This window comes from Spea bombifrons, chromosome 10, assembly GCF_027358695.1.
Source record: "Spea bombifrons isolate aSpeBom1 chromosome 10, aSpeBom1.2.pri, whole genome shotgun sequence".
Taxonomy (NCBI): Eukaryota; Metazoa; Chordata; class Amphibia; order Anura; family Pelobatidae; genus Spea; species Spea bombifrons.
In genome coordinates this window covers 18,223,447-18,240,349 of record NC_071096.1, presented here as the reverse complement: position 1 = coordinate 18,240,349, position 16,903 = coordinate 18,223,447, and the positions used below count along the sequence as shown (strand labels likewise).

The 16,903-nt window shown below is 41.6% G+C and overlaps 1 protein-coding gene across 1 annotated transcript in view; it reads left to right on the top strand.

Moving 5' to 3' along the window:
- Nucleotides 1-16,903, top strand: part of CCDC88B (coiled-coil domain containing 88B) — a 136,266-nt gene that overhangs the window by 64,579 nt on the left and 54,784 nt on the right. Inside the window, exons 9-10 of the mRNA XM_053449775.1 lie at nt 8,961-9,110; nt 9,211-9,357. Coding sequence (XP_053305750.1) covers nt 8,961-9,110; nt 9,211-9,357 — 297 coding nt within the window. The remainder of the gene's footprint in view (nt 1-8,960; nt 9,111-9,210; nt 9,358-16,903) is intronic.

Genomic DNA, 16,903 nt, shown 5'->3' with positions numbered 1-16,903 from the left:
CCGGATCCTTGGCTCGTCTGACTACCCGCATTTTGTTCCCATCATCTGCTGCTTGCTGCACCTAGCTGCTTCAGCTCATTATCTACCTTTCTCTGCTATCACTGCGGCTTCCTCACGGTTGGGATCATCCCGAGTACCTGCTGGTTCCCTGTTCTGAAGATCTCCTGTGGTGAGTGCCTTTTGGTGCTAGCATACGTGACAGTCATGTTTCTGGCACATGCATCACAAGAGAACATATTTTTTTAGAATCCTCGTGATATGTATGCCATCAGTAGATCTTGTGTTTTTCATATTCCTGGATGACCTGCTGGTATAGAATTATGGAATAAACGTAAAACTTCCACTCTTACGGATTCTGTGTCAAACAGATGTTGTTGGAAAACTCAAAACCCATTGAGTATGGTCATATGAAGATCATGGAGCATAACGAAAAATGTAATCTTAATAGTAACCTTTTTTAATGCGAGATATTCATTTAGAAGGAATGGTAACTCCTAAAAGTCTACTCTCGGGTAAGATGTTAATTTTTTCTTATTCTTTAATATTGAGAGGGTCAAATATCCTGGACAAATCATCAGCCTGCCCTTTTCTGGAACCAGGCCGATATGAAATCAGAAAATTGAACCTAGAAAAAAATGGGAACCAACCTGCTTGTCTGGGTAACTGTAAATTAGCTGATCTAACACTTTCCACATTATGATCTGTGAGGACAGCAATTTGGTGGGTCTCTCCATTTTGTGAAGGCAGATTTTAAAGCTGAGAGTTCTTTATTCCCTATGTCATAATATTTTTCTACAGGTGACATCTGACAGGAATAGAAGGTGCATGGATGTAACATCATTATAGGTCCAGTCATTTGAGAAACTATAGCTCCAAGAGCAGAATCAGAGGCTTCTACTTTCTATCTTTTACGTGTTTGGGAAGGGGCCAGTTCAATACAGCCTTTATTTCACTTGCATCCACACTCAAACATTCTGGAGAAATTACATATCCAAGGAGTTGAATCTTTGTTCAAGCCTGAAACTAACACATACCTGTTTTCTGTGATCATCAAGATTGTCAGAAAATACCCGTATAGTATCCAAGAAAGCCACAACAAACTGATCCAGGAGGTCCGGCAATACATAATCGATTAGATGGTGAATGGTTGCAGAGGCATTGCAAAGCCCAAACAGCATTACTAGATATTCATAATATCCATACCTAGTTCTGAAAGCAGTTTTTCACCCACTGGTATGCAAACCTGATTATAGGCTCCTTGTAAATCAAGTTTTATTAAAAAATGGCTAAATGTAGTCTCTCCAGAATTTCAGGAAAAAAGAGGCAAGGGATATCTGGTTTTAATAGTGATTTTATTAATTTCCATGTAATCAATGTACTGCTGGGGAAGTAGATGGCACAATAAAACCTTTGACAAGATTTTCTCAGAAAGTGATTGTATTTGGCAGCTCCATGGAGGTAGCAGTTCTATGGGGCAACCATAAGGAATCAGGGTGGGGGTTGATCAGCATTCTTTTTGTCACAGACATCTACAAAATCCCAATATTGTGGGGGAAGCTTGGTAAAATATGTAGCAACCATTTTCTATTGCTGTAGAAACATTAGAGGGTTAAGTAAGCAGTGTTCAGAAGGGAATGGATTATTTACAGTAAGCCAGGGTATACCCAAAATCACAGGACACTGTGTTAAAGAAAATAGTTGGAAAGAGATGGTCTCGTAATGATTTACTTCCAGAAGCATTTCTAAGGGCACAGTCTTATATGTAGCCTGAGGTAAGTGGAGAACACAGATGAAGGTTTAAGTGTAGACTGGATTTCGTTTACTGCCACAAATGTAATGACATAAACAATGATAATCTTTCATGTCTTTATTGAAAACACCTATTAAACATGTGCAGTGCTGGTGAAAAATGTAAGTGAACCCTTTCATCATAACTGGTCGAACATCCTTTGGCAGTAATAACATCAAACAAGCGATTCCTGTAGCTGCAGTTCAGATCTGCACAACGTTCAGGAGGAATTTCGGACCATTCTTACTTAAAGAATTGCTTAAGCTCAGCCATATTCCTATGATGTCTGGTGTACACTGCTCTCTTGAGATCTTTCCACAGAATCTCTAATGGGTTAAGTTCTGTGCACTGAATGGGCCACTCCAAAAGGTGGATTTTATTTTTTTAAAACCATTCTGTAGTATACAAACCATTCTATAGTTTACTTTGAATCTTAGGGTCACTGTCCTGCTGCATTACACAACTTCTACTGAGCTGCAGCTGGCAGACAGCAACCCTGACATCCTGTACAATACCTTGATAAACTTGGGAATTGTTCCCTTGATGATAGCATGCTGTCCAGGCCAGTGGCAGCAAAGCAGCCCTAAATCATGTTGTTGTTTCCTCCATACTTCACCACTGAGATGATAGTTTCATGTGGTTATGCAGTAATGTTTTATGTCAAACAGTGCTGGGTGTTCCTCCCAAACAAGTCAACCTTAATTTAATAAGTCCACAGGTCCCAGTAGCATTGTGGAGTGTCAAGGTGCTCCTTGCCAAACTTCAGGAGAACAACGCTGCTTCCTCTGTGGTGTTGTGCCATGGACTCAATCGCTGTCTGTTAGATATTTGTTTTTCTTAATTATCTAAAAGTCTCTGTGACCAAGGGCCAGTTGAAACTACAGATTTCTTAAGTATGTTTGGTTGATAAATTAACCTATGTATACATACAGCCCCATTTGATGACAGATGATAGAAACAGGATGATGGAATTAAGGGCTGTAAGCTCTACTTCTTGAAACAATGGTAGAGGGTAGGGCATAGAGGAAACGGGTGGTCTTTGTCCTCTAACAAGTTTTTATACCCTTTTCTATTTAACTCAAGTTGAAGTGATGACCTCTTATGGCAAGGATTTATCTATAGATTTAACTATTACATCATCTTGCATAGAGCCTCTTCAGTTTGGTAATAAAACATGTTCCTATCACTTATGTTTCACATATACCTAATGTGAATGTGTATTTAGAATAAAGAAATCATGGATTTCTAACATTGTGCAATGCCTTGCATATAGTATACTCATACAGAGATGTTAACCAGTTCCAATTATTCCTTTTAGCTGTTACTCTATGGTAATTTTACCTAATTGAGCATTTTGTGTTGTGCTCTTTGAGTCATCTTGGCCAGGCACCTACTTCTAGGTCGATTAGCCACACTATTAAATCATCTCTGTTTACAAACAATTTGTCTAATATGAACAAGATGAATATGTAAACTCTTTAAAATTACTTTGTTACCATTTCCTTTATGCAAATCAGCAATGTGTGTTTTATTATGTCACCGTAGCTCTAAAACACACCTCCAGTCCCATTTCATTGATTGAACTCCAGGTTCTGCCAGAGGCCTGGAAGTGTGTGGGTTCTTCATAGTATCTTGAAGCTGAAAGAACTGTACTCTTCTCTACTCTTTGATGTTCATGGAATCTGTTGGAGCCACTCTCCCAGCTTAGGAGTCACAGCTCCTATGATCACTGGGACCACTTTGGCCTTCACTCTACTCATCTTCTCTAGCCCTTCTTTCAGGATCTGGTACTTAGAAACATAAAAAGCCATTTGGCCCATCCCATCTTCTGAAAATGTTACTTAGTCCTTGGCCTTATCTTATATCTAGCTTAGCCTTATGCCTATACCATGCTTGCTTAAACACCTTCACTGTATTATTATCTACCACTTCTGCTGGAAGGCTTTTCCATGCATCCACTATCCTTTCAGTAAAGTCACATTTTACTGATGTTACTGTTAAACCTTTGCCCCACTAGTTTAAGACTATCTTGTCGTGGTGATATCTCTCCTTTTAAATAAACTTTCTCCCCTTAAGTATTTAAATATTTCTATCATACCCCCCCGTCATGTCTTTCTTCCAGCCTATATATATGTGAAACTCCTGTAATCCATGAGCTGTTTAAGTAGCCCTTCTCTTAATTTTCTCCAACATATCTATATCCTCATGGAGATACAGTCTCTAGTACTGTACACAATACTTCAAGTGAAGTCTCACAAGTGCTCTGTACAACAGCATGAACACTTCCCTCTTTCTACTGCTAATTCCTCTCACTCAGGGGCGGGCTGGGCCGGGGGGCAATTGCCCCCCAGGCCGCCCTAAATCCGGGCCGGTGGGCCGGACGGACGACCGGCAGACGAGCATTCAACGCGGCCGCAAAGTTAAAAACTAAGCGGCCGCGAGCAGGATTGAATGTGGCCGTCATGCGTACCTGGCGGGGGTGGGGGGGTGGTCCGCCCCGGCTGCCGCTCATCTGAGGGGTGCCACCATGCCGGCACGCCTTCAGAAACGATGCGCGCGGCAACTGTGGCTGTGCGCCGGGACTTGATGTCAAATCCCGGCGCACAACACTGAAGCCACGCCCACCGTCTTCCGTGCTCAGTGCACCGGAAGGACAGGAAGAAGAAGAAGAAGAAGTAGAAGTAGAAGAAGAGGAGGGGGAGGAAAAGTGAGAGTGAAAGAAGAAAAGGTAGGAAAGAGTGGATTAGTAAGTGTGTGAGAGTGATGGGTGTTATGCTGAATGTAAGTGTGTGAGAGTGATGGGTGTTATGCTGAATGTAAGTGTGTGAGAGTGATGGGTGTTATGCTGAATGTTTGTGAATGAGGGTTTCAGATAGCATGGATGTGTAAGTGTTGGGGGATAGCTTGGCATAGGGAGTCCGTAATCACATTCCTTTCATGCCCAGATTCCAGCATGTAGTAGCCTAGGCATGATAGGAGTGTGATTGCTGTTATAAATTATTTTTTGGTCCAACTTCGGTGTGTTAACACTTTTATTGGACAGAATAATTCAATGACAGTATTAATATATATATATATATATATATATATATATATATATATATATATATATATATATATATATATATATACATATAATTGCAAACAGCAATCACACTACTATCATGCTAAGTCAGCCAGCACATGCTAGAACCTGGGCATGATAGGATTGTGATTGTTGTTATATATATATGTGTGTGTGTGTGTGTATATATATATTTATATATGTTAATATTGTTGTTGATTTTTTTGTCTAATTTTGGTGTTACTTTTAATAAAAGTTTTGGCCAAGTGAATGCTGAATTTTTAGTTTCAGTCCAGAATTTTCATTTCGGTGCATCCCTACTATATACTATGCCAGTCACTAAAGTGGTAAGCCTACACCACATCAATGTTTGGCTTAGTATATAGTGATAGGGGTTGTCAGTGTCTGGCTCAATGTATAGGCACACATTGACAGTGTATAATGATAACAAATATGCTGTACCCCTGTCAATGTTTGCCTAACCATAGAAAGTATGCAGTTTTAAAGTGTGTGTGTGGGGGGGGGTGCCACATACAGGGTCTGCCACAGGTGCCTAGAGTATTTGGCACCTGTGGCAGACCCTGTGGCATTTTCGGACTAGGTATGGGCATTTGGAATATACTGTAATGCCTTTCGGCCTTTGTAATGCCCCGGCCACGTTTCAGTATTTTCTTAATGATGTATTCAGGGATTTTCTGGACATCTTCATGGTGGTGTTACCTCGATGATATTCTTATCTTTTCGGCATCGCTCTCAGAACATAGGCTCCACGTCAAGAAAGTTCTGCTTTGTCTTCATGAGAATGGTCTATACGCCAAATTAGAAAAATGTGTATTTGAAACTACCATGATTGAGTTCCTGGGATTTATTGTTACCCCCAAATCCATTCAGATGGATCCTAAGAAGATCTCCGCAATTAAGGACTGGCCTATACCCTCCTCTAAAAACAGAGGTACAAAGGTTTGTTGGATTCGCCAACTTCCACCGAAAATTCATACATGTTTTTTCTCATATTATTCAACCACTTACCGCTCTCACTAAACAAGATACTCCCTTCCGATGGTCTCCACAGGCACAAGAAGCGTTTGAGATGCTTAAAGAAAAATTCACGTCGGCACCGATTCTCGCCCTCTCTGATCCATCTTCTCCTTACTTTGTTGAGGTGGATGCGTCCGGTAGCGCGTTAGGAGCCGTGCTTTCGCAAAGACGGGGTGAGAGACAACTTCTACAACCCATCGCTTATTACTCAAGAAAACGATCGGTTGCAGAATTAAATTATGATAAAGAACTCTTGGCTATTAAAGTAGCTCTGGAAGAATGGCGTCACTTGTTGGAAGGAGCTTTACATCCCGTTACCATTTACACTGACCATCGCAATTTGGAATATCTTAGAACTGCACGACGCTTGCGCCCTCGTCAAGCTAGATGGGCATTATTTTTTTCACGCTTCCAACATATTACCTACCTCCCTGGTTCCAAGAACACAAAAGCTGACGCGCTGTCCCGTCTCGGCTCCAAGACTCCGGTTTCCTTGGAAGCTGTATAGGAAACGCTTACTAATCCACTCTTTCCTACCTTTTCTTCTTTCACTCTCACTTTTCCTCCCCCTCCTCTTCTTCTACTTCTACTTCTTCTTCTTCTTCTTCCTGTCCTTCCGGTGCACTGAGCACGGAAGACGGTGGGCGTGGCTTCAGTGTTGTGCGCCGGGATTTGACATCAAGTCCCGGCGCACAGCCACAGTTGCCGCGCGCATCGTTTCTGAAGGTGTGCCGGCATGGTGGCACCCCTCAGATGAGCGGCAGCCGGGGCGGACCACCCCCCCACCCCCGCCAGGTACGCATGACGGCCACATTCAATCCTGCTCGCGGCCGCTTAGTTTTTAAGCGACATGTTTTGTCAGAGCCAGAGGAGCGACATGTTTTGTCACCTCTCAGTCTTCACTATTGGATTTAATCAAGACTGTTTTTTTAATCAAAAACTGCTGTCAGTTTCTTCAGCCAGTAGGTATGGACCATGTCTGTGTTAGGTGCTTTCCAGCTCTTCATTTTATTGACTCACTGTTGGATGTCTGCTACTATGATGGTGACTGGCTCCTGCTCTGGGAGAATTCTGTGGTCTGCTCTGAGGTCCTGCAGCCACTGTGCATTGGTGCTGTATTTTTTCTTTCTTCCATATGTCCTTCCAGTACCACTCAGTTTCTGCTGCTGGTTTTTCTGATGTATTACTATATTGTTGCACTGCAATTGGGAGTACACTTTTAATGGTTCTTTGGAGAACAGAGCATTCATCTTTTTGACCTCTGCTCTCTAGTGTGTGAGCCTTAGTTTAGCAGTTCTAGGACTTCAGATGGAGTTAAGCCCTTGTATTTTTGCAGTAGGTGAGTGCTCTTAATGTTCACACCTTTCTGCAGTTCTACCAGCTGGCTAACTTCTGTCCAGGTTGTTTTTGATCTTGGCTACCAATCTCAATTTCCGTGTTCTCTTGTCCTTCCTGAGAGTGTAGCCAAGCGTTTCCAGGATTACAGTAGCTGTAGCATATATCGGTTCATTGGTCTGATATTGGAGATATGGTGGTAGCTTCTACTGGCATCTTCTAGCTTACTAAGCAATGGTCCTTCTCCACTGAACTTTGGTAATCACTCTTGAGGGTTGGCTGTAGCTAGTTTATTGATCATTGTATGTCATCTAAGCTGCACAGTCTGTTGTTGTTATGGGCCTCCTTGAATCTGTGGGTCTCCACATGTTATGAGCGTGCGAGAGAGTGAACGAGAATTAGCGTGGATATGGCAGACTGCACATTATCTCTTTATGCTCATGTTGGGCATATCCAGCTGACGGCCTTACACAGCAGGAACCGCAGGAGTTGCAGATTGGCCTGCTCAGGCCTCTATATGTATCTATATATATTTATTTATGGAATAAATATATTTATAAAAAATATATATAAATAATGTATTTCTCACAAGTGGAAAATCACTGAATGCATGTTTATCCTTATCACATAAGTAGCCGATTGGTTGATGCCAGAAGAGGCCCCTGCATGCGGCCAATAGAGTTGTTCACACGGCCCTTTAACTCTTGACGGCGAACCTACGGATTTCCGCTCCCGTTAACCCCTGCGATGCTGCGAAGATAACGGGAACGGAAATCCGTAGGTTTGCCGTCAGGAGTTAAAGGGCCGTGCAAGCGACTATTGGGCCCCTGCAGGTGACCAATAGACTCACTTGCATGGCCCTTTAACTCCTGACGGCAGAAGTTGGCCTGGGGAGACCATGGTCTCCCAGCGCCAAGAGCTAAAGGTCCGTACGAGCGATTCTATTGGTTGTTCGTACGGACCTTTAACATTTGAGCAGGGAGACAAGTTGCGGCACCAGGATTTTAAGTCTGTACGAGCGACTCTATTGGTCACCAGCAGGGGGCTTGCCTGCCCGTGACCAATAGATTTGCTCGTACAGACCTTTAGCTCTTGGAGCGGGGAGACCAATGGTCTCCCCAGGCCAAGTTCCGCGTCAGGAGTTAAAGGGCCATGCGACCGACTCTATTGGTCACCTGCAGGGGCCTCCTCTGGGAGCGGAAATCCGTAGGTTCACCGTCGGGTTGAGACCAGAGGAGGCCCCTGCAAGCGACCAATAGAATCACTTGCACGGCCCTTTAACTCCTGATGACGCAACTTTGCCTGGGGAGACCATGGTCTCCCTGCTCCAAGAGTTAAAGGTCCATGCAAGCGACACTATTGGTCGTTCGTACGGACCTTTAACTCTTGGAGCGGGAAGACCAGTGGTCTCTCCCAGCCAAGTTGAGGCACCAGGATTTTTGAAAGTCTGTACGAGCGACTCTATTGGTCGCCAGCAGAGGGCTCGTCTGACATCAACCAATGAAGTACAGGTGCACTTCATTGGTTGATGGCAGAGGAGGCCCTGTTCGGCAACCAATAGAGTTGCTTGTACGGATATTTAAAATCAGGGATTGATTAGGGTTTGAGTCCTTACATCAGGAAAACAGCCCAAATGGTTCTTAGCTGCTGTCAAATTTTATGTTTCTATTTTAGTTGTAAAATTCAATGAATCTTAACCCGGAAACTGAAGTGGTATCACCTTCTTCCCCACAGGTTGTAGAGCTCTCTTCCATGGCTGCATTCGCTTGTGGCTACCGTGATGAACTGGATGCACTAAGAGAGCATTCTCGACATTATGAGGCACAAATAACCTCTTTGACTGAAAAATTACGTAACATGGACTTCTATCGTCGATCTCTACAGGTTTCTTACTTTTCAGAATACAAATTATAGGGGTACCTCTTGGTTAAAAGGGGACATTCTGTAAAATACAATTAATGTGGGACCTGATAATTCCTTACAGGAGGAAAAGGACTTCTCCAAACATCTTATGGAAGATAAGGAAGTATTGGAGCAGCAACTGGCTACTGAGAGAGAGCGCTCTGAAAGGCTGCGTCTGTGTGAAAGAGAAAAAATGTCCCTAGAAGAGAAATTACAAAGAGTGGAGATGGTGAGAGATACAATGCCTGCAGTGAAAGTTTCTAATGATATGAAATGTAGTTGTGTTTTTTTGTCTTGTTCGTATTCATATGAGCGTACCCCCAAGGAACAAAGAGTTCACGTGGGTTGTCTTTTCCTGGAGTAAAAAAAAATGTTTTTGACAAAAAGCCTTTTTTTAAAATGCCGAATTTAAAATAAATGTGTATGACAAAGTGACCTGGCAGCTTACTAGCAATGCTATTTTCTAGACATCACAAAACTGTGGATGCACATCATTTAATATTTGTCTGCCAATACCACAGATATATAATGACAAAAAATACAGATATTTATGACTTGTGCATTCAGATTTGCAAATTTTAGTAAATTCTGTGATTCGTATGAAGCCACGAAAATGTGGCCAGACAAAATTTGTGGGCCCACATTCACTCTCTCTCATACTCTCATTCTCATTTACTCTCTCACACTCCCTAAATGTTTCCCTACCTTCTCTGCCGACCACTTCCGCTTCTTCTATCTTCTCCCTTAGCTCTTCTCTTCGATCTTCAGTCTACCATAGTCTATATTTGTCTGCATCTCAGCGAAAGTAACCCGGCATGAACTTCTGCCAAAATGGCAGTGCATGCGGTGATATCCTCTAGGGCTGAAACAACTAATCGATAAAATCGTTGTCAATGATTTTCATTATCGATTAGTCGAATCGATTTTTATCGATTTTATCCTTATATAATCCGACCTCAAACAGAGATCGGATTATAACACTAGAATCCAGATCCCCCGCAACGCTGCAGGGGACTTGGATTCCCCTCACTGTCGGCCAGTCTCTCACTTCCGTCTCTCTCTCCCCCCTCCCATACACCCTTCTGACTCCTCCCCCCTCCCATACACTGCTCTGCCTCTCTCCTGACTTCCTGGTATTTTGTGAGCCTCCGGGAGGGGGGAGGAGGCAGAGTGGAGTATGGGAGGGGAGGAGGAGGCAGAGTGGAGTATGGGAGGGGGGGAGGAGGCAGAGTGGAGTATGGGAGGGGGGAGGAGGCAGAGTGGAGTATGGGAGGAGGCAGAGTGGAGTATGGGAGGGGGAATGGGAGGGGGGAGGAGGCAGAGTGGAGTATGGGAGGGGGAATGGGAGGGGGGAGGAGGAAGAGTGGTGTATGGGAGGGGGGAGGAGGCAGAGTGATGTATGGGTGAGTTATAGTGGTGTATGGGGGGTATAATGAATTTCAGGGAGGCAGAATGGCATATCTGGGGGAGTAAGAGTGGTGTATAGGGGAGGTAGAGTGGTGTATGGGGGGGTATAATGAATTTCAGAGTGGCATATCTTGGGGAGGCAGAGTGTGAATCAGGGAGAATTTCAGAGTGGTGCAGGGCGTTTATGGGGAGCAGAGTGGCATATCAGGGTGCACAGTGGCATATAGGGAGGTATAAGGCATAAATGGGGGCGAGTGGCATATTGGAAGTTATAAGGCATATCAGGGGGGCATAAGACATATCTGGGGGCTCAGTTGGATATCACTGGCATTTAAGGAGTATAAGGCATATCGGGGGCACAGTGGCATATCGGGGGCACAGTGGAATCTCTGACATATAAGAGGTATAAGGCATATATGGGGCAGAGTGGCAAGCTGGGGGTCAGATGTGCATAACTGGGGGCAGTTTGGTAAATAAAAGAAAATATAAACAAGGCTTTTTTCTCAGTTTTTATTAAATATGAAAAATAGTTAACATATGAATTAATATTTACTAATAACTTTGTACACTGTGTTTGGGTTCTTGTTGCTTTTATTATGTCAATAAAATAAGAAGGTGAATAGCGAGAGGCCATTGCAATAAAGAGATGAAAGTGTAAATTGTACGTTTTTTATTACATTATTTTAAATTAAAAAAAATTGAAAAAATAATCGGCCAACTAATCGATTATTAAAATAATCGTTAGTTGCAGCCCTAATATCCTCTCCTTGATCCTCCAATCAGAGGAGAGAACGTCACTTCAAGCGCCTTCATATTACCCCAAGTTCAAGTAAAAACATTGATATTAATGCAGATATGCAAAAATCATACAAAAAATGAGACTATTCTGGCCACCCGTGAAATTCTGCAAAAAGGCAGAGCCACTGGGGCATTTCCCCCGTTCCTCCAAGACACTATGCCTGAAAGCTAAGCCCCTTTTGCGGAAGTGCACCTGGAGCAGAGGCTGCTCATAGCCGATGGGAAAGACTGATACTGACAGCTGGCAGAATACTTTTTCCGTTATTCCGGTGTTACTAGCACCCGTGCTAAGCGGTGTTACACTGGATTGGTCAGCAGGAAACTAGCAATGCTGGCTCCTGCTAACAGCTGGGACCCCAGGCTGTTGAATGTCACTCTGATCTCCCATGTACAGGTGATGAAATGCTCCAGCCAATGCGAAAGCTATAGGACTTATTATTAAACTCAAAAGGGGTAGGATAAAAGCGCTAAAAGCAATTAAAAAAATAAATCACTTGCCAAGGTTTCCTCTTCTTGGCTTGGACAGGTAGAGTAGTTCACAAGGGGGTAAGTGGCTGCGCTCTCACGGATGTGAATAGATAGAATAGAAAAACACGATTATTATTTTTTTTATAAAATGAAGGCCGCAAGGGGCTACTCACATTTCGTGGGGGCTTCTTCAGTTAGCCCCAAAGTATGCGCTTGGGCGATTATAATCCTCGCCATAAAGATGTCTTTGGCAGCACTATGTAGTATGGGTTTCTTCAGTTAACCCTAAAATGTGCATTTAGGCCTTGGAATTTCTTTAACAGCAGCCTTTGGAGCAGTCTGGAGTGTCCTCAGTTCCTTTTAGGTGAGCAGTGATAGAATTGCTCACTCCTCAGCACATAGGTGGTATAATCCCCACCAAGGATATAGTGGTGGCTGACAAGATATTCTGCTTGGTAAATTAAAAAAGGTCCAGGAGCAAGATAAAATTGTTTTAATAAAACTTTTGGTAATAAAAACCAATAAAAACCAACAAAAGGTTAATATAAAATGTTATCATTATTATGTCCATCTGTCAGGGGTTAATGCTCCTAATGCTACTTGCCGGCCTGTTCTAAGCTTACAAGCCCATATTTACTTAACCCCTTCGTGACAAAGGCTGATTTTACTTTTTGTACCCTTCGTGACAATGGCCGTTTTAACATTTCTGCGCTGCTCGTGTTTAGCTGTAATTTTCTTCTTTCCCGTTTACTGAACCCACGCACATTATATATTGTTTTTTTTTAGGACAAGAAAGGCTTTCTTTAGATGACATTGTTTTGATTGTATCATATTGTTTACTATTAAAAAAAAGTATAAAAGTATATAAAAGTATATGGTGAAAAATTTAGAAAAAAATGACTGTTTCTAACTTTTAGTTGAAAAATCTTTTACTCATCTATAAAAGGTAATGAAAAAACCTGCCAAATAGATTCTACTATTTGTCCTGAGTTTAGAAATACCCAATGTTTTTATGTTTTTTTGCTTTTTTCTACACATTATGGGGCAATAAGTACAGGTACCGTTTTGCAATTTCAAAGCCATTTTTTTCAAATCTGGTAATTCTTCCCCCCCATGTGCCATTTTGGGTATCTTTGAAGCGGGCCAATGCAATTTTGAAAACTAGACAGCCCAGGGTATTCCAAATGCTAGTATTTTAACCCTTTCCAAGCACTAATTCTACCATCAGCCTTTGTCAAACTTTATGGTAGTAATTTTTTTGCATTTGTTTTTTCACACACATTTTACTTCTGGTATGAATAAACAGGTTCAGGTATATGTCACTATCATAAAACACCCCAATATGTGTTTAGCAACATCTCCTGAGTACAGCGATACCTCACATGAATGATTTTGCCTGGCTGTTTGGGGGCAAAAGGGCCACATTTGGGGCATGCGCATTTTCAATGTTGAACTTTGGCGTTTGGCGATCAACTGCCCATGCTCTATTTGGTACATCTTTGAGCCGGGCCATTTCAGTATGCCCAATAATGCCATATATTTTTGAAAACTAGACACCCCAGGGTATTTCAAATGCTAGCATTTTAACTCTTTCCATGCACCATATCTACCACCAGTCTTTGTCAAACTTTGTGGTAGTCAGTTTTTTGCATTTGTTTTGTCACACACATTTTACTTCAGGTATCAATGAAAAGGTTCTCGTATATGTCACTATCACAAAACACCCCAATATGTGTTCGGCAACATCTCCTGAGTACAGCGATACCTCACATGAATGATTTTGCCTGGCTGTTTGGGGGCAAAGGGCCACATTTGGGGCATGCACATTTTTCAATGTTGAACTTTGGCATTTGGGGATCCACTGCCCATGCCCTATTTGTACCATCTTTGAGCCGGGCCATTTCAGTGTGCCCAACAAAACCATATATTTTTGAAAACTAGACACACCAGGGTATTTAAATGCTGGTATTTTAACTCTTTGCATGCACACATTTTACCACCAGAATTTTTTCAAAGTTTGCAGTAGTATTCTTTTGTGTGTACTTTTCCCCCACACACCTATGTTATGTATGAATTTACAGCTCCTGGTATATGCCGCTGTCACACGACACCCCAATGTGATACCCCACATGCATGGGTTTGTCATTTTTTGGGGGAACTAAAAGGCCACATTTGGTACGTGTGCATTTTTTTTTTCAACTTGAAGGTTCCCCTGATAGTGACATCAGTGGGAAATTATTTTTAAATTTTACTGGTTTTTTTACTATTTTTTTCTAATTATTATTAATTTTATTTTATTTTTTAATTTAATTTTACTAATCACACTGTGATTAGAAAGCTGGGCTCCATTGACTTGCATGGTTGAATGCAGTACCTGTATTCAACCTGCAAGTGGAGCCAGAGTTCTCTAGAGGGTCTGGAGACCGTCTAGCGAACTTTTTCATCTTTATTATTTTTTTTCCCGGGCCGCCGCCATCTTGCTGATGGTGAAGATCACAGTCCATCCAGAGGTAAGTGTTTGGTGTCGCTGGATGCCTCCTGATCGAGGCATTCCAGCAACATCATTTAAGTTTAGGAGGTGATCGTTGATCGCCTCCTAAACGCTTTTAAAACTGGTGTCCGCCGCCATACAATGTATGGCGGTTGTTGATGCCCCGGGGAGGGGCCAGACATGGCCCCTGGTGCCGATCGTGGCGTTGCTGAATGCCTCGAGGTCGAGGCATTACAGCAACACCGTTTGGGTGCAGAAAGCGAACGTAGATCGCTTTCTGCACCCGTTTAAAGACGTGCCGGTCCTGGCACGTCATTTGTCGTAAACGACTTGTTTTTCCCTGCCGTGCCAGAACCGGCAATTGTCATTAAGGGGTTAACCTGCTCCCTACACTATTTATCCTACTGTGTACTGATACACTTTTATTGAAGCCCAACTAGTAAGCTATATTGTCAAATAAAACAAATAACTGGCTACATATGTTTAAAGACCATTCTATGCAGTCCTTGCATAAATTCTAAAATCCAGGGCTCTTCTAGATGAGAAAAGGAAAACTACTTTCAGGCAGAGATAACGAAAACGCACCTCAACTTTAAATGAAAAAACAAAACATTATTTATTTTACGAAAGGGAGAGTCGGCTATATAACTATATCTTCACTATTCATTATGAAGGGCCCACATTAAGAGTCTTATCCAACATGAAGGGTTGAGCGGGCCCTGCATAATGCATAATCCAATGGGTGAAGAGAATTGGAAGAAAACTCACAAATTTAGCTACGCTTTATTTAGGGTCGTCAAAGCTCTTCCTACAACATAAATTCACTGGGGATGCCCCGTCGTAATGAATAGTAAAGTTAAGGAGCTGAAACACAACTCTCCTGCCAACTATCACATCAACGCTCCTTCTAAACAATAAATCCCTTTGTCCTTAATCCTTTCAGATTTTACACACACTAGTGACTGGAGATTTTTTGCATTTTTTACCTTACATTATTTCAATCATTATTCTCATTTTGATAGTATACACACAGTCAAATTATATACATTTTTTCAAAGATATATAGGGTTTCCTGTTGATAGTATTTTTAAAGGTATGTATTCTGCCTCACTAAGAATGCTGTGAGATATGGGTTCCTGAGACCAACTGCTAAGTCTGTATTGACCAGTACTCACACAATGAAAGTTCAGCAGACAGTGTCAACTCAGCAAAACTGACATGTAGAAGAGGATCTCAGTAAAGTTTTAATCTTCAGGCTGACATGTGCAGATGAAACGAAAGTAGTTTTTGCTAACAAATCACAGAAAATGGCTGCTACCAGGCAATATAACGAACAGCACCAGAATGAACATGAGAGGGGAGGGGCTAGCTGAATACAACTTGACTAAGGGAGCCCAGCAGGGACAAATAACATGATAGCCAGTAGCAAACAGCATATAAATAAAAATACAAATAAACCATGAGTCATGAGACATGACAGTATGGACTAATTTATTATGACTAATATATTAAAAATTAGAAGAAAGGGGAAAGTTAGGAAACAAAATCATTTTCTTAGCAATTTTAGTTAGGCTTTCACTAAAAGGTTACCACTGCTGATTTTTTTATGTTTTGAGAGAGCCACAAAACATGTGGATTCGAGTAGTAAACTTATCTTCTTAGACTTCTTGCGGGGAGGGTACAAGGTGTTTGGGCACTTTTGCTTACTTTTATATATATGTAATTTTTTGGGGGGTCCCTAATAGGCCCCTCACTCCCCTAAATTAACACACACTCTTACACATAGACTAACATAGACACTTACTAACATGCAAACACACTCACACACACCTATACTAACACCAAACATACTAACCATATGCTAAGACCCACTTTCTAACACCATACACCAAAACTCTCTAATAACACAGCTAACACAATATGTTAACTCACACACTTTAACATTATACAGTGACAGTCACTCACTCTAACACCATACACAAACACACACTTTCAAACACCATATGATAAACATGCACTTTAACTACACACATTAACACACACCCTAAAACCACATTCATTCACATTGTACAGCACACACTCAATGCGAGCTGCTGTGCAACCCCCGCCGCATTATGTTTTGCTTAGCAAGAAAGTTGACCTGGCTCATGAGATTCCAAAGGTGTTTACGTTGTCAGATAAGTAAAATCCCTTTCTTTTTCTATTAAAAATTTAAATGAGCTTGTACTGATCCTGTGTATGAAATGAATCACAACTGCAAAGTGTGTGCTAATTTTTTAATATATTGGTTATTTAGCATAGATTGAAACAAAGGTCATAATGACTAGCAACTTAAGATAGGATATCTGAAGATGTCTGCTTTTTAGAATTGCGCATTGCCCCAAATAGGACCTAGCAAAGCAATTGGTAAAAATAAAAAAAAATAAAAAATTGTGTTAAGAAAAAAACATTTCAGAGTTGGTGAGATATACAGTATATCTACAAACACCAAATATAAATATATATAAAATCTCATTTTTTTATTTATTAAAAATTGAAACAAACTTGTAAATATCCTGTCTAAGAAATTAATATCACAACTGCACAGTAAGTGTGTTTTATTTTTCTATAC